At 38.5% G+C, this 23950-nt stretch overlaps 1 protein-coding gene across 1 annotated transcript in view; it reads left to right on the top strand.

Annotated features, from left to right (window-relative positions):
• The window catches only part of LOC140893229 (protein TIC236, chloroplastic), a 34360-nt gene that overhangs the window by 8914 nt on the left and 1496 nt on the right, over positions 1 to 23950 (top strand). The window contains exons 4-21 of the mRNA XM_073302296.1: positions 6056 to 6160; positions 6883 to 7023; positions 7465 to 7527; positions 8093 to 8323; positions 8426 to 8509; positions 8937 to 9094; positions 9212 to 9740; positions 15822 to 15989; positions 16107 to 16166; positions 16932 to 17054; positions 17261 to 17536; positions 18171 to 18236; positions 20733 to 20861; positions 21083 to 21907; positions 22075 to 22355; positions 22817 to 23073; positions 23372 to 23610; positions 23742 to 23933. Coding sequence (XP_073158397.1) covers positions 6056 to 6160; positions 6883 to 7023; positions 7465 to 7527; positions 8093 to 8323; positions 8426 to 8509; positions 8937 to 9094; positions 9212 to 9740; positions 15822 to 15989; positions 16107 to 16166; positions 16932 to 17054; positions 17261 to 17536; positions 18171 to 18236; positions 20733 to 20861; positions 21083 to 21907; positions 22075 to 22355; positions 22817 to 23073; positions 23372 to 23610; positions 23742 to 23933 — 3927 coding nt within the window. The remainder of the gene's footprint in view (positions 1 to 6055; positions 6161 to 6882; positions 7024 to 7464; positions 7528 to 8092; positions 8324 to 8425; positions 8510 to 8936; positions 9095 to 9211; positions 9741 to 15821; positions 15990 to 16106; positions 16167 to 16931; positions 17055 to 17260; positions 17537 to 18170; positions 18237 to 20732; positions 20862 to 21082; positions 21908 to 22074; positions 22356 to 22816; positions 23074 to 23371; positions 23611 to 23741; positions 23934 to 23950) is intronic.

Below are 23950 nucleotides of genomic sequence, written 5' to 3'. Positions count from 1 at the left end.
TTGTGGATCAGTGGCAGAAGGTTCAGCAACAGCAGCGTTTGCACGTCGGGATGGCTCTTGTTTGCCGGTTTACCATGAATCCTCCAGCATGTGTCCAAAGTGTGATTGGGTTTTTTGCATTTGCCACACCGTGGTCGCCCGTTGCGTGTGTTATTGGAGGGCTGAGAATTGCCAATTAGCAGCCACTGTAGATTCATTGTTGAAATAGGGGGTGCACGATGAGAAACAAGGGCTGATGTTTCCACCTGTGGAGATGGAGGAGCAGAGCCCAGCATTATTTTGCGTTGACTTTCCTCATGGCGGACAGCAGAGAAGGCTTCGCGAATACTGGGAAGGGGCTTGATTGGAAGAATTCGTCCACGGGGATCATCGAATTGAGTGTTAAGGGCAATCAGAAATTTAAAAACTCTTTTGTTCTTGTTAAATTACAGCGTATATTGAGAAAGAATACATATCACTTGTATTAGTATTCATCTATCTCATACACATATATATATACAGAGTATCAACCTATATTAGGAAATAGACTAATCAAATCCCTACAATCAATCCCTACAATCAAGGAGAATCATATCACATAATTCCTACATATATATACAATCTGTAACACTCCCCCTCAAGCTGGAGCATAGATATTGATCATGCCCAGCTTGTTACAAAGGTAATTAACCCGAACTCCAGTTAAAGCTTTTGTGAAGATATCTCCCAGTTGTTCTCCCGTCTTTACATATCCTGTAGTGATCAAACCTAGTTGGATCTTTTCACGTACAAAATGACAATCAATTTCAATATGCTTAGTTCGCTGATGAAAGACAGGATTGGAAGCAATATGTAGAGCCGCTTGATTATCACACCACAATTTGGCTGGCATTGAGATTTTAAGGCCTACTTCAGACAAAAACTGATATATCCACATTATCTCACACACAGCCTTTGCCATGGCTCTATATTCTGATTCTGCACTCGATCGTGAGACGACATTTTGCTTCTTGCTTTTCCATGAAACTAGATTCCCTCCAACGAAGACACAATAACCAGATGTCGACTTTCGATCATCTTTGGATCCCGCCCAATCAGCATCTGAAAAACACTCAACCTTAGTATGACCATGGTTGCTGTACAGGATACCTCGTCCAGGAGCTTGTTTCAAATAGCACAAAATTTGTTCACCAGCTGCCCAATGATCAACGGTTGGAGAAGCCATATATTGACTTACAAAACTGACCAGATATGCAATATCTGGACGAGTTAAAGTGAGATAATTTAACTTTCCAACCAATCTTCTATACCTCTCAGGATTCTCAAATAATTCACCATCTTTTGTGAGCTGCTGATTAGGAATCATTGGAGTGCTACATGGTTTAGCCTCCAGTTTTCCTGTTTCAGTCAATAAATCAAGTACATATTTCCTTTGGGATAAGAAGATTCCTTTCTTACTTCTTGTTACCTCAACACCCAAGAAGTATTTTAAAACCCCTAAATCCTTTGTATGAAACAGGTTGTGAAGAAATGATTTAAGAGCAGAAATACCTTCAATGTCATCTCCAGTAATGACAATACCATCCACGTATACAACCAACAAAATGATGCCCACCACAGATTGTTTATAAAACACAGAATGATCAGACTTACTTTTCTTCATTCCAAACTTCTCAATTGCCTCGCTAAATTTTCCAAACCAGGCTTGAGGGCTTTGTTTCAAACCATATAAGGCTTTTCGAAGGTGACAAACTTTCCCATACCCCCCCTGAGCAACAAAGCCAGGTGGTTGCTCCATATAAATTTCCTTTTGAAGGTCACCATGAAGAAAATCATTTTTGATGTCTAACAGATATAACGGCCAGTCATGAGTGGCTGCCATGAAAACAAATAATCTGACAGAAGTAAGTTTAGCAACAGGAGAAAAAGTATCAAAATAATCCACGCCATAAGTTTGGGCATAGCCTTTAGCTACAAGTCGGGCTTTTAGTCGAGCAACAGATCCATCTGGATGGACTTTAACGGTAAACACCCATTTGCATCCAATTGCCTTTTTACCTACAGGTAGATTGACTAAAGACCAAGTATGATTATCATCCAGTGCGTTCATCTCGTCAATCATAGCACTACGCCATCCAAAATGTGACAGAGCTTCATGAACAGTCTTAGGAACAGAAATAACATCGAGAGAAGCAATAAAGGAGCATGAGGATGATGATAAGTGATTATAAGATACAAAAATGACACTGGATAAGTACATTGATGTTTACCTTTACGAAGAGCAATTGGTATATCAACACTTGAAATTGGATCTACCGACGAAGAGGCTGGTGCAGGACATGGAGTAGGATGAAGACGTCTACGAGAATAAACCTGTTGTATGGGAGGCTTGATGGGGACAGATTCAGTAGGGTCAGAAATAGAAGATGTGACAATATAGATTAACAGATCATCATCTTCTACCTGACCAGGACTGTCCACAGATGGAAAGAAAGGTGTATTTTCCAGAAAAGTGACATCAGACGACACCAAGTACTTGTTAAGATGAGGACAGTAACACCTGTATCCTTTCTGAACCCGAGAGTACCCAAGAAAAACACACTTCAAAGATTTTGGATCAAGTTTTGTAACATGAGGACGAATATCCCGAACAAAAGAAGTACAACCAAACGTTCGAGGGTCCACGGGAAACAGGGGCTTAGTCGGAAAGAGGACGTGGTAAGGAGACTCACCATGAAGGATGGATGATGACATACGATTAATTATAAAACAAGTTGTGGAAACTGCATCAGCCCAAAAACGTTTCGGAACATGCATTTGAAACAACAAAGCTCTAGCAGTTTCAAGAATATGTCTATTTTTTCTCTCCGCAACCCCGTTTTGAGATGGTGTGTCGACACAAGAGGTCTGATGGAGAATGCCATGTTTAGTCATGTAAGTTCGAAAAGTTTCTGATAGGTATTCCTTAGCATTATCACTTCGCAATGTTTGAATAGGAACATTAAATTGAGTGTTAATCTCAGCAAAAAAGGCAGAGAAATGAGAAAATAATTCAGAACGACTTTTCCTCAAATATAACCATGTCACACGAGAATAATCATCAACAAAAGTAACAAAATATTTGAAACCAGTTTGAGACAAAACAGGACAGGGTCCCCAAACATCTGAATGAACTAATTCAAAGGGAGCACTGGCTCGTTTATTGACTCTTGGACTTGAGCTAAGACGATGGTGTTTAGCAAACTGACATGACTCACAATCTAATGAGGATAGGTTATGAAATTGTGGACAAAGTTTCTTCAGAGCTGGTAGAGAAGGATGACCCAATTGACAATGAGCTTTGAAAGGGGCTGTTATTCCAGAGCATGCAATGGACTTCGGTAATTGTGTATCAAGAATGTAGAGGCCTCCTGACTCATGTCCTTTACCAATAATCTTCTTCGTCGTAAGATCCTGAAATAGACAGTAATTTGGAAAGAATGAGACAGAGCAGTTGAGGGTACGAGTAAGTTTGCTGACAGAAATTAGATTAAAAGTCAACTGGGGTAAGCTTAAGACAGAATGCAAAGAAATCGAAGGAGTGGGAGTGATTTTGCCAGATCCTAAAACATGAGAGGTTGATCCATCTGCTAAAGTAACTGTAGAATTGGAGCTATGTGACTGAAATGCAGAGAATATATGAGAATTACCTGTCATATGATCTGTGGCACCAGAATCAATGACCCACTTCGTGGATGAAGAAACAAGACATGCATTTGGTTTACCTGACTCAGCAATGGCGGTAATTGGGGTGGATGAGGACTTTAATGACTCTTGGTACTGAGAGAATTTGACATATTCATCAGCAGAAACCGTGACAAATTGCTCTGAAGTGCCATTTGTGGAAGCGATGTAGGCTGACTGTGGTTTCTTATTCTGCAATTTCCCGCAATCACGTTTCATATGTCCCGGCTTATGACAATAATGACAAACAATACCACGAAATTCCTGTCCTCGAGTGTCAAAATGTTTGTCATAGTTGCTTGACCCTACTCCTTTACCACCATTCTTGTGCTGATATCTTCCAGATTCAGATATGTTATTTCGACTAACAAGAGCACTATTAAGTCCAACAGGTGGAGAGTTCTCTGTGCGCAACACCCTTCTAAAAGTATCCTGCAGAGATGAAATCTCAGAGCTGGAGAGAATCTGAGATTTAGCTGTCTCAAACTCATGTGGAAGCCCGGCCAAAAAACTCATTAGGCCATCTTCTCACGTTGATTTTGCTGTTCTTTTACATCAGCACTGAATGGTAATAACATGTTGAGTTCTTTATAAGTTCTTTTAAAATCCATGAAATAGGTTGTAAGAGACCTATCTTGTTTTTCCGCACGATAAAAGGTTTTGCACACCTTATAAATACGAGAAATATTCCCTTTTCCAGAGTACAAGAAATCCAGATATTCCATTAGTTTCTTCACAAATTCACAGTGATTAATTAGACCAATTACCTCACTGTCGATGGAGTTTCGTATCTGTAAAAATAATCGAGCATCCTCTTTCAACCATGTCTGTTTTGACTCATCTGTAGGTGGGTTATCAACCATATGCTTATCCATATCAATGCTGCGCAGATAAAGACGAACTGTCTTACTCCAATCAAGATAATTAGAGCCATTTAGTTTATGTTCCGTGATTTTTGAGAACACAGGAACAACATCAGACACAACTACAGATTTCTTCTCAGCCATATAACCGAAGGGCAGCAAGAGTCAAAGGAAACTTTGAACCTTCTGCGTAAAAGGTCCCACACCTGAACTGATGCTGACGAAACCGAAAAGATTTCTGACAGCAGACGCACCGGTCTCGAATCTCTCAATCACGATTCACACGCAGGGATTTCGATGGCCGGAATCTAAGAACTGGCAGATCGGCAAGTGACTCTTCCTATAATTTGTATTAGCTCTCTGATACCATGCTAAATTACAGCGTATATTGAGAAAGAATACATATCACTTGTATTATTATTCATCTATCTCATCACATATATATATACAGAGTATCAGCCTATATTAGGAAATAGACTAATCAAATCCCTACAATCAAGGAGAATCATATCACATAATTCCTACATATATATACAATCTGTAACAGTTCTCAACAATTCCTTTGTATTGGGCCTCATCATCTGGGCATTTCCATTCAAAGACATCAAACAAATCCAGTTGTTGCCAATAGCGAGTGAGTAATGTGAAATAGGTGGTGACTGGAAAATCTCCCTGTTACAAATCGTGAAGTAGACTTTCTATTTCAATGATTTCAGCAGTATTCTCTTTGCAGGAATAAGTGTCCCTTGCATCATCCCAAATATCTTTTGTAGTAGGGTAGAGTAGAAAATTTTCACCAATCTCGTTTGTCATGGAGTTGATGAGCCATGACATCACCATATTATTTTCTAATCTCCAGGTCTTGAAGCCTGAATAATCCATTTTGGGGCAAGTGGCCGAACCTGAGAGATAATCATTCTTCCCTTTGCCGCAAACGAACATCATCACCGACTGGTATCATTGTAAATAATTTTGCCCAGTCAATTTATGTGGTGATGGGAAAGGAATTATTATCAGCCATTACAGTTGTGGGTGGAGGTTTGGCCGTAGCCTCAGAAGAGGATGAAGAGCGATCAGACGAGACCATGCCGTATTCGGTCATGGATCAACGATGCTCTGGTACCACGTAGTTTAGATTAGGCAGTATATTGGGCAATACTCTATACACTCAGATGGTTGCAAAAAAGAATAATTATGAACAATAATGTTTTTTTTCCATAACTGACAACTTTTTCTCTAACCCGCACTTTGATATTTATTTATGTGTCTAGAAATGAATACAGATTAAGCAAGATCTAGTGAAGTTGACATTTGTTCGTGCAATAGTTCTTCTTTTTAGCTGCATCAGAGTATTCAATATTTCACTTTCAATAACCTTTTTGTTTATTATGCCTTTTATTTCTCCTATTGGTCAAGCATAAAGGTATCTTGAAAAAGAAAATATGAAGTTTTGTTACCTATTACAATTCCCGACCTTGAATTTGTGGCAGGTTCACATTTGCATGTCGAGAGGAGAAACATTTCCCAACCTTCATGGGCAGCTAGATGTAACAGGATTGGCCTTTCACATCTATGATGCCCCCTCACAGTTTTCTGTACGTCTTTTGTATCGCTTTTTTATGCTTAATCTTTTGTGCATCTCTCTGACCAAATTTTCTTCCAATGTCAGTCATATTCTTCATAGGATATCTTTTAGCTACCAAGTTTGTAAGTTTTGTAGGAATGTGGTGGTTAGGAAACACGAGCTGTTCTTGCACTTGCAGTTAGCTTCATGCCTTCTAGTTTATTTGGTTGTCAAACAAAAAAACAGTTACAGCACTGAACATTTCAAAGGTTTTAACAAATTCAAAGAAAGCACAATCTGTTCTTCAGTTGCAACACCGTTCTATGCCTTTCTGTTCATAATATTGTACCAACACTGTTCTTTGCTTTCTTGGTTGGTCGAAGGAATTTCAACTCTTTCTTCATTCTTAGTGTAAGATGTGGAACTACAAGGTAGCTTTTTCTGTCTTACCTTATATACAGATGGAGCATTGAATCGGTAGCATGATGTGCTTTGTACCAATGATTTATCAATGTTTGAATTGCATGGAGAATCTTCCTCATGACTTATTTGTTTCTGTTATTAGATAATTGATTTGGCAATTCAGCGTCATTAGAGAATTTTTGTGTATAATGGAAGCCCATTCCACTAGGAGAGCTGAAATAGGAAGTTTTCGGTTGTGTCACAGCTTAAAATTCAACAAATTTTTTCTTATTTTTTTTTCCGTTTTTTTGTTTTGTTTTTTATCTTCGTTTTTATTACCTTTTTTCATAGGATATATCAGCAAGCTTGTTTTTCCGCGCCCAGCGAATATTTTTACCCAATGCTAGGGGTTGGTTTGGCAATATTCCTTTAGAAGCATCCGGGGATTTTGGCATTGATCCTGAGGAAGGTGAATATCACCTAATGTGCCAGGTATTTAAATGCTCACCTTGACAACATAGTTATCCGATAATTAAGCAGGAATCATACATATCTTTCTGAAATTTCTGGAATTGTTGTTCTCTGAAACTATAGAACGAGATGAAAAAGTCAACTTATTTCTGTCAAAGCGTACATGAAATTAAATAGAGGATGAGGACACCACAGGCTGGTGACTCTCCATAATTCCAGTCCTACAAACAAGGAAATAAAATCCTATCTAACCAAAAATATAACCTAAACCTTAAGGAAAGCAGAAATCACAATCTTTATTAAAAAGAAAAATGATCCTTATGGGATCTGCCCAGATGGCCAGCCACATAATTCCACAGAAACCAACAAGTTTGATAAATGCCACGCTTTCCTTTTATTGCTTTCTAATTTTAGTTAAAAGTTAAATTCTCGACTTTCTAAGGATTGTCATTTGTATTTCAGGTTCCATCGGTAGAAGTCAATGCTTTGATGAGGTCTTTCAAGATGAAGCCTTTGTTGTTTCCAGTATGTCTCCCTTTTTCTCTAGATAATCGGTCTGAGACTCTGTGCATACTTCTGCCGTGCAGATCTTTCTCTAGATCTGACTGTCTTGGAAATATAAGTTTGTTTGCATGCACAATAAATTTAAAGCCATCACCAACCTAAATTACAGCTTCTTGAATATTAATTACCTTACCGATTACCGCCACAGCTAGCAGCGCAGATACCATTAATCTGGCATTAGTGCCACCACTGATGGATCCGCCTCGATCTAACCAGAAACTTACAGCAATAATTACCTCTGATATGAAGTCAGATATGTATTATGTGCTTTCACGCATGCATACCACACGTAATATTTTATGCAGCAAGCTGTTTCGATGTTTATTATGCAACTATCCTCACGTTTGTCACTTTTCCTCTCATAATGACGATCTTTCTCATGCTTTTAGTTTTGCTTGGTAAATTATTTCTTAAGCAGTTTGACATTAAATCTTCTTGAGTTATTTATCTTCACTTATTTTCCCTATCACTATGATTGGATAAGCACTTTTGTTAATTTTTATTCGCTTAACCGTAATTATTTCAGTTGGCTGGATCAGTAACAGCCGTATTCAATTGTCAAGGTCCATTGGATGCGCCTATATTTGTAGGGAGTGCATTGGTATCGAGAAAACTTATTCATTCATCTGTTGATACTTCTCAATCCGCTGCACACGAGGCAATGATGACTAATAAAGAGGCTGGTGCAGTGGCAGCCATTGACCGTATTCCATTCTCTTACATATCTGCTAATTTTACCTTTAACACTGATAATTGTGTGAGTGTTTATTGAAAGAAAGTTTATATGGTTCAAAAAGAGTCTGCTTCAGCATTTTCTCTCCACATTCCTTTTCATCTGGAATTCTCCTTGTGCATTCAGGTTGCGGACCTTTATGGAATCAGAGCTACACTAGTTGATGGAGGTGAAATTCGTGGAGCGGGGAATGCTTGGATTTGTCCAGAGGTTTTTTAGCTGACTAGAAGATAAACTAGGTTCTATCAGTTTGATTGAATACTTGTTATTAGTCGAATGTCTAAACCTTAAGTTTTAAAATTTCGTTTGTAAGGAAAAATAGATCCATAGCTCAGGTTAGTTCATCAAGTTAGCTCTGGCTTAGTAAAATCTCTTTCGAAATGATGAAATATAAATGATTGAACTATCGTTAACAGATTGATGCCTAATGCGTTAGCCCAATTATATCTCTTTTTTCTGTTTGACTTGATATTCTATAGTTTGACAAATCAACTTATCAGGCCATATAATGTGACAGAGAGATAAAAAGCATTCTATACTCTATTGTTCTTTATGGAATCTGTCAAGTGATTTGTCACATGAAGCCCTGACTTGTATTCCTACTCCATATGGTATTAAATGTGCTTTCTTGTTTCAGGGTGAGGTTGATGACACAGCACTGGACATTAACTTTTCAGGGAATTTATATTTTGATAGAATTATGCGCCGATATGTACCTGGTTATCATCAAGCAATGCCCCTTAAATTAGAAGATCTGAATGGTGAAACACAAGTTTCTGGCTCATTGTTAAGACCGTAAGATATCTTGCAACATTCTTATACTTGTGATGTATACAAATTGATTTTGTCTGAAGAAATCTGTTGTGCATTTCTGGATGGAAATCTTTTCATAGACCATTTTTAAGAATGTAGGAAATTTGACATCAAATGGATTGCGCCTAGAGCTGAAGGATCACTTTTTGATGCACGCGGAGATGTGATAATTTCGCATGATTACATTTCTATCAATTCTTCGTCAGCTGCATTTGAGCTGTATTCAAAAGTTTCAACTTCATATCCTGATGACAATCAGTTAAATTGGAGAGAATGTGGTAAAACAGTTGCCATTCCTTTCTCCGTGGAAGGAGTGGAGTTAGATCTAAGAATGCGCAATTTTGAATTTTTTAACTTGGTCTCTCCCTATGCTTTTGATTCTCTGAGGCCTGTGCATCTGAAAGCTACTGGAAGAATTAAGTTTCAAGGAAAGGTGAAGGAAACTTGCCACGGTGTTGATGAGCAAGTTATGCAATCCGATAAAACTATCGAATTGCCTCCATTGGAAGGCGAAAAAAATGCAAAGAGTCTTTCTGGTGATGTTTCAATCTCTGGTCTTAAACTCAATCAATTGATGCTGGCACCTCAGTTGGCTGGAGTGTTGAGCGTTACATCAAAGGGTATCAAGGTGTGCCTCTTTCCTTCTTGTTGCGTCTTCGAGTTAAACTTCAGATGTTTTATTCGTCTCTACTGATGCATGGCTTGAATGATTCTCGTTGTTTGATTTTCTAGCTCATGAAGATGGTGGATGAGTGTGATTAATCTATCAGAGAAGTATGAAATTTGTAATTACTTTTAAATCGTGCTTATGCTGTATGGAGAAGTATAAAAATTGTTGGGGGTTGAACAAAGGATCTCAATGATGCATTGGGTTTGATATGTGGCTTGTGCTGTTCTTGTTTCCAATCACAGTTTCTTACAATCGAACCTGAATTTAGAATATTGACTCGCTAACTAGAAAAATACGCCAAATCGTTGACTTTATAATGATGTGTTCAATCTTCAGTGTTCCCTTTTTCTCATTGCTCAATCAATGTTACAAGCGCCAAATTTTGACTATGATGTTTATTATGAGTAATTCTGATGATTAGTTTTGCTTGTTTACAGTTTAGTGAAAGTAAGTTCAATGGCATCCTTTTATTTTTTTGAATTGTCGAATTTATTTGATGAGGTATCACCATTTGGAACTCAGCATAAGTTAAGCATTATGTAATTTGTGTTAAATTTTTGCGGAAACGTTTTAAAACCTATAGAATTGGTGATAAATTTATTTTCTATATATTTATGAGAGTACAAGACACCTTTTAAATAGACTACAAGGCTTACAACAGACTCCAAAAAATCAGAAATCAAATATTACCCTATCTAATTTGCAAAGGTTGAATTATCTTATCAAAACAAAACTGAACAGTATAAGATAATATCAAATATCAATAATATCTAATTATCTTATTCTACACTCCCCTCAAGCTTGGCTATAGATATTGATGAGTCCAAGCTTGCCAACAAGAAAATCATGAGTGGATTCTGACAGTCCCTTTGTTAGCAAATCAGCAAGCTGATGAGATGTAGGCACATATTCAATACTAAGAATTTTTCCATCGATTTTTCCTTGATAAAGTGTCGATCTATTTCAACATGTTGTCCTGTCATGATGTACTGGATTGTGAGCTATGCTGATTGTCGATTTGTTGTCACAGTAAAGAAACATAGGACCAGTACAATCCATCTTCAATTCCTTTAACACCCGCCTAATCCATAGAAGCTCGCATACTCCTTGTGCCATTGCTCGGAACTCAGATTCAGCACTGTTTCTTGCTGCGCCAGGTAACAATATTTCCCCAAACTTTTGTACAGTACCCTGAGGTCGATTTCCGATCATCAACGGAACCCGCCCAATCAGCATCAGTGAATGCACTAACTTGGCGATCATCATTCTTTGCAAAGAACAAGCCTCTCCCAGGAGTGTGTTTCAAATACTTCAAAATTCTATATACTGCATCCAAATGCCCTTGTCGAGGTGAGTGCATGTATTGACTGACCAGGCTAACCGCAAATGCAATATCAGGGCGAGTATGTGAAAGGTAGATAAGCTTCCCAACCAGACGTTGATATTGTCCAACATCTACTGTTTTTCCCTCAAGCATTTGTCGTTTATTGCCTGATTCAAGAGGAGTCTTACTTGGTTTGCAACCAAGCATACCTGTTTCTTCCAATAAGTCTAGCGTGTACTTCCTTTGGGAAACTGAAATGCCTTTCTTAGTTCTGGCAATCTCCATTCCTAAGAAATATTTCAGTGCTCCAAGGTTTTTGACTTCGAATTCCCTAGCCATCATTTGTTTCACATTCTCCATTTCTTGATTGTCATCTCCAGTGATAATAATATCATCCACATACACAATTAGAATTGTGATCTTCCCTTTCACAGAGTGTTTGATAAAAAGTGTATTATCAGCTTCCCCCTGATTGTATCCAAATTTCTTGATAGCTTTTGAAAATCTATCAAACCAGGCACGTGGTGACTGTTTTAATCCATAGAGAGACTTGTTAAGCTTACAAACGGTCTGACTGCCCAACTTTTCCTCAAACCCTGGAGGCTGACTCATATAAACTTCCTCTGCTAATTCACCAATTAGAAAAGCATTTTTGATATCTAGTTGATGTAGAGCCCAATCAAGATTAGCAGCCAAAGACAGAAGAATGCGAACTGTATTTAGTTTGGCGACTGGGGCGAAAGTTTCAGAATAATCAGTGCCATAGGTTTGTGTGAACCCTTTGGCTACCAGACGTGCTTTATGTCTTTCGATTGAGCCATCTGCCCGGTACTTGACTGTAAAAACCCATTTACAGCCCACGGTGTTTCTCCCTTGAGGTAGCTGGACCAAGTCCCATGTATTATTTTGCTTCAAGGCATGCATCTCTTCTAGCACAGCAGCTTTCCATTCTGGAACATTAAGGGCTTTGCTGATTGACCTGGGAAGAATCACACTAGACAAACTCGAGGTAAAAGCACGAAATGAGGGGAAAGATTGGTATATGAGACAAATTTAGATATAGGGTGTTGAGTACACGATCCCTTTCCTTTCCTAAAGGCTATTGGTACTTCAAGATCAAGAGTGTTACCTGGCTGAGGATCTGCTATCGGTTCAGTTGCTGGACTGTGCATAGGATCCACAATATCTGTGTTTACCTGAGGAATCCTCCGTCTTCGTCTCGAATAGACTAGTACCTCGTTTTGATGCGTTGAGTCTCCCCTTGTTTTGACACGGGAACATGTTCTGAAGAGTTGGGTTCATGTGGAGAAGGATTAACGATGATAGGATCAGGACAGGGAGAAAATGTTTCCATATTATTTCTGAGAAGAGGTGCATTATCCCAACCAGCTTTATTAGTGTCCCACCCTTGAGAATCTGGAATGAAAAAAGGCTTGTCTTCAAAGAATGTAACATCACATGAGACAAACATTTTTCGTGTATTGGGACAATAGCAACGGTAACCCTTTTGTGTAGGAGAATAACCGACAAAGATGGCCTTGATAGCACGAGGTTCTAGTTTATTTCGGTTGTGATCATGAACGTGGACGAAGGTGGTGCACCCAAAAGTTTTCATGGGAAGGTTTTGAGATGCAGAAACATGAGGAAATGATTGAGAAAGAATGGACAGTGGTGTTTCAAATTTTATAGGGCGACTTGGTAATCGATTAATGAGATAGGCAGCGGTTAGGACAGCATCCCCCCAAAGATACTTTGGAACATTCATGGTAAACATGAGAGCGCGAGCAACTTCTAAAAGATGACGATTTTTTCTTTCGGATATCCCATTTTGTTGTGGAGTATCCAAGCCATCTTTGGTGGATAATACCATTTTCTTTCAGATAGCTGCCGAGAATGGTATTGAAATATTCTCTACCATTATCAGTGCGAAGGGTGCGAATCTGAGTATTAAACTGAGTTTTTATCATTTTGTGAAAGTGTTGAAAAATTGTGCTAGTTTAAGATTTGGAGTGTAGAAGATAAACCCATGTAATACGAATATGATCATCAATGAAAGTTAAGAACCATCTTTTACCATGAATAGTAGGAATTTGTGAAGGGCCTCGCTGTGAATGAGAGAGAATGGAGCAGTGGGTGTATATGGTTTGGGTGAGAAAGAAACACGAGTATGTTTTGCTAACTGACAAAATTCACAACGTAGCAAATCAGAATTTTTATTAATAGATAAAGACAGTAACAAACGTTGCAAATATGAAAAACTTGGATGTTGGAACCTATGATGCCATAACATTATTTCCCTAACATCTGAAACAGAGGAAGACGCAACACTAGATACCAAAGACTGTCGATATGTTGGCGGAGTATCCTCAAGGTAATAAAGGCCATTGTGGAGTTTAGCACTGCCAATCGTCTTCCCCGATAGTAGGTCCTGAAATACACAGGAGACAGGTGAGAATTTGGCAATACAATTGTTATCACGAGTAAGTTTACTGATAGATAGTAAATTGTAGGTCAAGGAAGGAACATGGAGAACTGATTTGAGTGTGATATCTCGGGACAGAACAACATCACCAATGCCTGCAACACATGTTAAAGATCCATCTGCAATTTGTACAGTAGTGTTTTTCGTACAGAAAGTATATGAACAAAAAATGCGAGAGTCTCGAGTCATGTGATCAGAGGCACCGGAATCAACTATCCAAGACTCGTTGAGACAAGAGCCAAGAGCGGTATGGTTTGTACCAGACTGTATAACGGAGCATGAGCCAACCGGTGAACTTGAGGAAGGATTGAGTGATGTCTGACGAAGGAGGCGACAGTACTCCTCAATCTGATTGATTTGTTCTTTGGTGAACGAAACTGAAATGTTGGAAGTTGCTGGCTGTTCAGGGGCAGATTGGATATGCAACCCACGACCATCAAACTTTTTTCGCGGCTGCCAATTTGCGGGTTTCCCGTGAATTTCCCAGCATTTGTCCTTTGTATGGCCAGGACGATGACAGTGGTCACACCACGGCCTCTTGGTTAGACGCTGACCTGGAGTATAATTTTTGTGCGACACCATGACAGAAGATTCAGGAGCAGAGACAGATTGTGGCACAACATCTGGGAGCATAACCTTGCGGCGAAGTTCTTCGCGTCTGACCTCTGCAAAAGCGGCATCAGGTGATGGAAAAGGGTCACGTGCAACCAGCCTCCCTCGGACATCGTCCAGATCATGGTTGAGGCCCACGAGGAACTCAAAAACCCTTTCCTTTTCCAGATTAAGCCTGATTTTCGGGCTGCATTCAGTACACATCTTCGTGTCCTCAAGAAAAAGATCTAATTCTTGCCATAAATCCTGCAAATCAGAGAAGTACTGTGTGACTGAGTTAGAGCCCTGTTTTATTTCCTTCAACTTGGACCGAATTTCAAATACTTGAGAGGTATTTCCGAGGTCGGAGTACATTTTCTGAGCAGCATCCCAAACTTCTTTAGCCGTGTTGAACCACAAGTAGCGACGGCTAATTTGAGGCTCCATGGAATTCACGAGCCAAGCAAGAACGATGGAGTTTTCGGACAACCAAGTTGTATAAGATGGATCAGAGGAGGCTGGGGCAGGGAGATCTCCTGTTAAATGCCCTAATTTTCCACGGGCACAAACCACAATCTTGACCGATTGTGCCCACTGGAGATAGTTGCGGCCATTGAGGCGATGGACTGTAATTTGGAATGAATTGAGGTCACCCCCGGAAAGAGGAGTAATAGACCCAGTTGGCCCAGATGATGTTTTGATCTTGGATCCATCGGATGAGATCTGAGATTTGGGCGATTCAGTTGACATGTTGAACGTAAGAGAGAAAAAGAAATTCAGGAACCACCGTTTGGCTTTGATACCATATAGAATTGGTGATAAATTTATTTTCTATATATTTATGAGATTACAAGACACCTTTTAAATAGACTACAAGGCTTACAACAAACTCCAATAAATCAGAAATCAAATATTACCCTATCTAATTTACAAAGGTTGAATTATCTTATCAAAACAAAACTGAACAGTATAAGATAATATCAAATATCAATAATATCTAATTATCTTATTCTACAAGACCCATAGATATCTGTATCCTAAATGAATATCTTTTGCATCCTTAGATGCTTGCAGATATTTCATCATTTCTGCAAATTTATGTTCTAATATCAAAGTAATTTTCTATCTATTTGTATTCAATCTGTTCTTAAGAAATGTTTTGCTCTCCTCTTAAAAAAAAGGTTTTGATCTATATTTGAGAACCATAAGCTTCCATCCAGAACTAGATACGGATCACTGGATTAGGCTGAAGCTGATGATTTATGTGCATTTTATAAATTTTTCACTAACATTTGGTTAAATATTTAGTACACTTTGGCATTCACGTGTAGTTCAAAATGCTTCAGAATCCAAAAGTAGCAGTTTCCAAATTTCTCTGGTTTCTTCGCTATAGCTGAAGTGTTGCTGTGGGCACAATGAGAGAATGTATCAGAATAACTTTACTATGGCCAGTTATGATCTATAATCTAGTTTATGGAAGTTGGAAACAATCAACACATAACATCATATGGATTCTATGTTCAGTTCGTAATCGTAATGTAGGTGATTGGCATTAAATGCGAAATGCTTTTCCAATCACGAAGAGCAAATTCCCGGATTGATTGATCTATCTTGTTTTATATATATTTTAATGGTGGTGCAGTTAGATGCTACTGGTAGGCCAGATGAAAGTCTTGCGGTTGAAATTGTTGGACCTTTGCAGTCAACTTCTGAAGAAAATCTACCTGGAAAGTTGCTCTCCTTTTCTTTGCAAAGAGGTCAAATGAAAGCTAAAGCATGTTATCGGCCATTTCATTCCGCCAATTTGGAGGTTCAATCTGCCTCTATTATGACTTGCTTGTAACTCTGTCATTTCTTCTCGCTTTTTATGCTGTATGCACTTCTTTTCTCTGGATTGATGCAAATGTGTGCTCTTACATGTGAGCAGATCCGCCACTTGCCCTTGGATGAGCTGGAGCTGGCCTCACTTCGTGGAGCGATTTCAAGGGTAAACTCTGGGGTCCTGACTAAACATGTCGTAATAAGTTCCAACATCTCACTTCCCTTTGCTCCCTATAACTTTTGTTAAATGCTATTTTAATTCCTACCCAAACATGCTTCAATTAACACACCAACACACCTATCTCACGCCCAGGAATGAAACGACTGGAGCGTGGAGATGTTAACGGGTGGCCCAACTATGGGCAGTCCAACACTTAACAGTAGAGCTTAGACTCTGATACCATGTTAAGAAGTTGATTTGGATACTCAATCCCAAAAGTTAGTTCAAGGGGGAGGATTGATTTTGTCTATATATTAAACTCCCAGAATATTTACCCAACCAATGTGGTACAATTAACACACCAACAATTTCAGTTGAAAGGTCCATTCGGCAGGCATTTTGAACTGAATGATGCTTTATAAATTTTGAACTCAGTAATTAAAGACTGGTTGATGCCACTTCTTTTTTCAAGAACAAGTATTTAGAGTTTGATGCATATCTTTCTGTCTCGCTATGTTTTTGGAGCCATAGGATTATTATGGTGCCAAGCTCAAATGAAAATAGTCTGGTTTCTGATTAACACGAAGTAGCATGATTATATGTAGAAATACTGATCTTTCAGTAGTTGAAGATGATCTCTGTAGCTTACTAGCGAGGGATGTGTTACTGGAGAATATACATTGAAAGCCTATACTACTTTTCTGTTTTTTTTTTGGGTAAATTATTGCTTGTCTGCTGTTAGCTTAAGTTTTTCACTCTTTTATCTTCCAGGCCGAACTTCAGCTGAACTTTCTGATAAGAAGGGGCCATGGTGTGCTATCTGTCATGCGGCCAAAATTCAGTGGTGTGTTGGGAGAAGCTCTAGATGTGGCTGCCCGATGGAGTGGAGATGTGGTGAGTACCATCTAGCTTTGTTTGAACTTACTTTTTCAAATGAATCTCTCCCTCTCCCTCTCCCTCTCCCTCTCCCTCTCCCGCTCCCTCTCCCCATCTTCCCGTACCCCCACCCCCCCCTCCCTCTTCTTATTGAGTTATTGACATTTTATAAATTTAATGATGTTATTACGTTAACTCCTTGGTTTGCATTTCGTGTGTTATAGATTACTGTCGAAAGAGCTATTTTGGAACAAAGCAACAGCAAATATGAACTGCAAGGAGAGTATGTGTTGCCTGGATCAAGAGATCGAAGCACAGCCGGGAACGAAAAAGGGAGCTTGTTCCAGAAAGTAATGACTGGTCATCTGGGCAGTATGATTTCTGCAATGGGTAGGTGGAGGATGAGACTCGAGGTCCCTAAAGCTGAGATTGCTGAGATGCTTCCTCTTGCTAGGCTTTTATCTCGGAGTTCTGATCCTGCTGTTCAATCTAGATCAAAGGTTGTAGGCTACACTTGTTACAGATGACCAATTTTAAAGATTATTGAATGTGAATTGTGTGCGGGTGCATATTTGAATCCCCAAGATACCATTTCAGGAGCTCTTTCATCTATTATGAGAATTTTGTTCGATTTCATTAAATCAATTTTCTTACCGGTAAAGATAAAATTGAAGTAATCAGCTTCTGGTTTATGTGGTAGGCACTGAAATTTGAGATTGGCTGTTGAAAACCATTTTAGCCACGGTATCCTTATTTTTAATCGTAGTACATCTGGATCTCACAATGAAAGTATTAGTAGTTTTAGGGACGGTCGCCGATTTCAATTATAAATGCTCCAACGTAGTTCCGATATAAGAGCTAGTCTGCCAGTAACCTTTATTAGGAAATTTTCCCTTGTACGCAGATGAGGCTTATATTTAAATGTGCTGCAGACACATGCATTCATTTGTTGACATCACATCAATTACATTTGTTTAAGAGCCAGTCTGCCAGTAACCTTTATTAGGAAATTTTCCCTTGTACGCAGATGAGGCTTATATTTAAATGTGCTGCTGAGACATGCATTCATTTGTTGACATCACATCAATTACATTTGTTTGCGTTTAAACCTTTGTTGTCTATCTTTCTTTTCAGGACATTTTCATTCAAAGTTTGCAGTCAGTTGGATTATGTGCTGAAACTGTTCAAAAGTTACTTGAGGTAATTCATTTCTAAGTTCAATCAAGTGAGGAATTGCTGAATATATTTTGTCATGCCCCCGCTCCCAGAGCTGGAGACATCGACTTTGCTTTCAAATAAAATTCAAAAACAACAAGCCTCTTAGTACAGAATTTAACTAAAACCAGTCTATTTCATAATGCAATATGTTCTTGCAACTCAAAATACAAGACCTACTCTAAATACATCAGCGGAAGCTAAATGCATCAACATATTGGCAGCAGAAAGCAATTAACAAATATTCCAAATTTCTTTCGTTGAGTAGCCTCAAAATTTGGATCTTGAATTATTCTTGATCACGAGCTTCGAAACGTATTTTATTGTCCTTCTCAACTTGTTCTTCATTCTTATCTCATTCTTATCTGGGCGAAAATAAAGGGTGAGTGATATGGTCGTTACTCAGCCAGTGGGGACCGATCGATCACATGAACAATAGGATTACATGTACATATACGGAATTTCCGAAAGGGCATGTCATAAGAAATGTCACAACAAAGATCGAGTGTTCTAAATGGCGGTCGAGGCGGCCGCCTAGGCGGGGCGGTCGAGGCCCTCGACCGGGCGCCTTTGTCTAAGGCGGTCCGAGGCCATCTAGCGGGCGAGGCGGGCAAGTAGGCGGTCGAAGAGGCGGAGGCGGGCGAGGCGGTGAATGATTTTAAAATCCCAGTCAAATTTCAAAGTTAAATAATTTTAAAAGCTAGTCAAAGTCAATCAATTTAAAAAACCATAGATATAATAAAAACACTTCTTACTCTCTTTTGTATTTAGTTTTGATTTCAAGTGTCCTTACCATCAGCCACCACTTGCCTCAAATCACCTCCAGCCGCCCGCCGCTGTCGCCATCAGCCACCACCTTAATTATCTTTTTGGTTTGCATTTATATATTTATTTGCACTTTGTTTAGATTGTATTATATTGTATAAAACTTCTTTATGAATAAACATTAATTAATTACATATATTACATAAACAATTATGACTATTTGTAATTACATTGCATGATTATATATAATTACCTATAAAATATTGCTAAAAAAATTCAACCGCCTACCTCCTCGCCCCCCTGCCATTTACAACATTGCAAAGATCACAACAAGAGATGGACAAATTTCGAAACAAAGCTTCAAAACATATCATAACAAGACATAAAACATAGATAGCACAAAAATTCATCTCCTTCTTCGTGGTTTACTGATTAGTCCCTTGATGAGTCCCCTATATGTAATCCTTCTAAGGGGTGAGTCATAGAACGGTTATTGTGAACCCACCGCATCAGGGCCTTAACTTATAATATTTCGAAAATTTCCTTTCCTCTTCTAAGTCGAATCCTAACAGTGCTTTTCAAATTCGGAACGTGATATCAATTCGGAATATAACGAGTAGAAGAAAAGGAAACGAAGCATGACAAAACATATCATGATTGGATCGAATTTTAAATCATAATCATATTTGTCTTTAAAAAATACATTAGCCCACTTACTGTATTCCGAATGAACTTGATCAAAACTTGCTGGTAGCTTCGAATTCACAAGGGGTCGAAATTGCTCTTCTCGGTAGTTGAGTTTCCTCATGAAGATGGTCAAAGTCAAATGCATCTGGCCCATATGGAATGAGCCCGTGTTAAGAATAACAAAAGTGTATCTCACCCTAGTTTGATCCGCAACAAGCCGCCAAAAGAATACACAAAAGAAAAAGTAATATGAAGTTTTCGGATTTGCATGTCTGTAAATCAGTTAACTTGCAGAAAGGTTTGTGACGTATTGAACTGTCGGATCAAGATGAAATTTGGCTAGGATGTTTACTTGGAAGTGATATAAATTGTGAATGGTGGAGACCGGGTTTGGAGGCTATTTGAATCCGTTTCTAAACGAAGAACAGAAGTTGCTTCTTTCTCGAGTAGAATCTTACCAGGATTCTTGAAAAGGTCGTGTGCAAAGTTCTAAACGTTGGATCGGGCTGAAATTTGGACTGCATATTGATAACATCTTATGCTATACTCTGAACGGTGGATATCGAATTTGGATCTCTGTAGCACCGGAAATAGATTATGGACGTATCACTGCCTTTTCGAATATGAAGAAAATTTCTGCAGCGTTTCGCCTACCATTCACTCTTACCCCATTGAAAATTTGGGAGAATTTTTGGGTGCAATTTTTCTCAAAGTTTTGAGTTTTATTTATAGGCGACAAAAGTTATCGAGTTCAACTAGGATACCTAGTTTTCAAATTTTGAATACGATTCTATCTTTAAGGTTTGATTCTTTCTTGATTTGAGATATTTGACAAGCCTAAGCTTCTTATCTTAAAAAATATTTATCTTGATATGACTGTCTCGAAAATCCTTCTATCTTTATATTCTTATCCCAAAATTCATTCATCTTAATATGCTTATATCGGAATTCTTAAATCCGAAAATTCGGGGTTTCACATATTTAACTTGTTTGATTTATATTACTGTAATATTGTATAAACTTTTGTAGGAAATCCGCGGTCATTGTACTTCATCATACGAAATTGTCCTAGATCATGACCTTCCAGGTTTGGCTGAGCTTAAAGGTCGCTGGCGTGGTTCGCTAGATGCAAGTGGAGGAGGCAATGGAGATACAAAGGTATACGTCTCTGCGCCTTTTGTGCTATGAATGCCTGAATGACATTGTTTGAAGAATAGAAATGTGTTATTGATTAACTATAGCTTGTTCAAAGGAAAACAATACAACACAGAATGAGGAAAATTCATAAAAATTTGTGCCTGAATTCAAAGTTGCATATCCAATGCTTTAATGACTTTGACCATCCTTGTTAATCGGTTTATAATTTTTGTCTCCTTTAGGCAGAATTTGACTTTCATGGAGAAGATTGGGAGTGGGGAACATATACAACCCAGCGTATTCTAGCAGCTGGGATGTACAGTAATAATGACGGTTTGCGTCTAGAAAAAATCTTTATCCAAAGGGATAATGCGACAATCCACGCAGATGGGACAGTTTTAGGGCCAAAAACAAATTTGCATTTTGCTGTTCTGAATTTCCCCGTCAGTTTAGTCCCCACTTTGGTTCAGGTTATTGAAAATTCAGCCACAGAAGCAGTTCATTCTTTGCGACAATTTTTGTCACCCATTAGAGGTATATTGCACATGGAAGGTGATCTTAAAGGAAATTTAGTGAAACCAGAATGTGATGTCCAAGTAAGGCTCCTGGATGGGGCAGTTGGCGGTATCGATCTTGGGAGGGCAGAAATTGTTGCTTCTTTAACTTCATCCAGTCGATTCCTTTTTAACGCAAAATTTGAGCCCAATGTTCAAAATGGTCACGTACATTTTCAAGGAAGTATTCCTCTGACACTCGTGCCAAACATTGTTGCTGAGGAAGAAAGTACTGAAAATGATAGAAAGGAAGCCACTTGGATACGTGGTTGGGACACTGAGAGAAGTAAAGTACCTGCAGATGAGGCTAATGATAGAAAAGGATCAAGAGAAAAAAATCAAGAAGTATGGGACACACAGTTGGCTGAGAGCCTTAGAGGTTTGAACTGGAACATACTGGATGCGGGAGAAGTTAGGATTGATGCTGATGTTAAAGATGGTGGCATGATGTTGCTAACAGCATTATCTCCTTATGCTAAATGGCTCCACGGCAATGCTGAAGTTATGCTTCAGGTTGGTATAAATTTTTTTATCTTTTTATTATAAAAGCCTGCTATGATATCAGAGGCATGCAAATTTCCGGGATGTTTATTAGGCATTGAAATTACTTTTCCAAGGAATCCTTGTTTGTGTAATTGGCCAGGTTTGTCTGTGATATGTTTTTCTCTGTACTTTGTAAGGTAAGGGGTACTGTTGAACAACCAGTGCTAGATGGATCTGCATATTTTCACCGGGCGACCGTGTCTTCACCTGTACTTAGAAAGCCAGTTACCAATTTTGGAGGAACAGTTCTTGTAAATTCGAATAGATTGCGTATCAGTTCATTGGAGGGCAGAGTTAGCAGAAGAGGGAAACTGTATGTTAAAGGGAATCTGCCCTTGAGAACCAGCGAAGCATCTCTCAGTGACAAACTTAACTTAAAATGTGAGGTTTTGGAAGTGCTCGCGAGGAATACTTTGAGGTATTCTTTACAAATTAAAAACTGAACATATTTTTCTAGGTTCATTGTTTTTCCTTTTCCTTTTTTTTTGGTGGGTTGGGTGATTTTCTAAAAAGTTATTTTGCCTTCTTACTCGAGCATTGCATTTCGTTCAAATTTTCATCTTTCTCCAACAATATCATCATCATTATTAGCTTATAATGGCAAAAAATAATATATTTTAAAAGTTACTTGTATAATATGAAAACTATATCATAAAAACTTAAAATTATTCCTCTACTGTTTTTTTTATGGAAACAAAATCAAAACCAAACATACATTTCATTTTCCAATACATTTTCAAAAACTCATGTTCTTAGAAGAACCTTGGAATATACCTGATACAAAAGCATACATTCCCTTTGTTTTTGGTAAGGGTTTTGTACCTTTCCCATCCCATGTTATCATTGTTTTGTTTATATTTGAAAGTTGGGATATCACAGTGGACAGGTCGACTCTCAGTTGCAAATAACTGGATCCATTATGCAACCAAACATTTCTGGAAATATTAAAATTAGCCACGGAGAAGCTTATCTACCACATGACAAGGGTGGTGGGGCTGCTCCCTTTAATAGAGAAACGTTAAACGAACCAAGGCTGCCAACTGGTGGTTATAGTCGCATGGTTGCATCCAAGTATATTTCAAGATTTCTCAACCTTATACCCGATGCTTCAAATATCTCATCCAACGAACCATCTGGTAAGTTTGAGTCTCTTTAATTAATTTCATACCTATGGTTAATTTTGCAGCAATGAGGTCTTTCTTGAGCAGTTTAAGTTTTGTGTTTTTTCAGCCAAAGGGGTTTAAAATAAGTTTTTCTTTGGGTAAAACTATCTTCTACTGAAAAATTTAAAAAATGGAAAAAACTGTGAATGTTTTAAGTTGATACAATGCTTTGGAAATTCATATGGAAAGATATGCTTGTAATAGTTTGATTTTGTGAACTCTTTTGTCTCTAACTATGGGAAAATAAATACCAAATATTGGACATTTTCAGGTAACCGTGATGAGATTGAGAAAGAGACAGTGCTGGTAAGTAGAAAGCCTAAACTTGATGTTCGCCTGACGGACTTAAGGGTCACTCTTGGACCAGAACTGAGGATAGTTTATCCTTTGATACTCAATTTTGCTGTACGGGGAGAGCTTGAATTGAATGGCCCAGCTCATCCAAAACGGATAAGAACTAAAGGCACTTTAACATTTGAGAACGGTGATGTGAATCTTGTAGCAACACAGGTGCTCTTAATTATTGTGTGAAAACTTAGCTGGTGTAATTTAGTGATTTCTCTTTTTCGGTCATATGATCATTTTAAGATCCTTGTGATCTTTGTTAAAAGAATTGTTTGTGTGCTGCGCTCCAAATCCAGGTTCGGCTCAAAAGGGAGCATCTTAATATAGCAAAGTTTGAGCCTGAAAATGGACTTGATCCTACGCTGGATTTAACCCTGGTAGGATCAGAATGGCAATTTAGAATTCAAAGTCGAGCTAGCAAATGGCAGGAGAAGTTGGTAGTGACATCAACACGATCTGTGGAGCAAGACGTCCTTTCAGCAACTGAGGTAACTTTGATGCTAAA

This window comes from Henckelia pumila, chromosome 3 (assembly GCF_033568475.1).
Source record: "Henckelia pumila isolate YLH828 chromosome 3, ASM3356847v2, whole genome shotgun sequence".
In the NCBI taxonomy this organism is placed as follows: domain Eukaryota; kingdom Viridiplantae; phylum Streptophyta; class Magnoliopsida; order Lamiales; family Gesneriaceae; genus Henckelia; species Henckelia pumila.
This window is presented reverse-complemented; position numbering and strand designations above follow the sequence as displayed.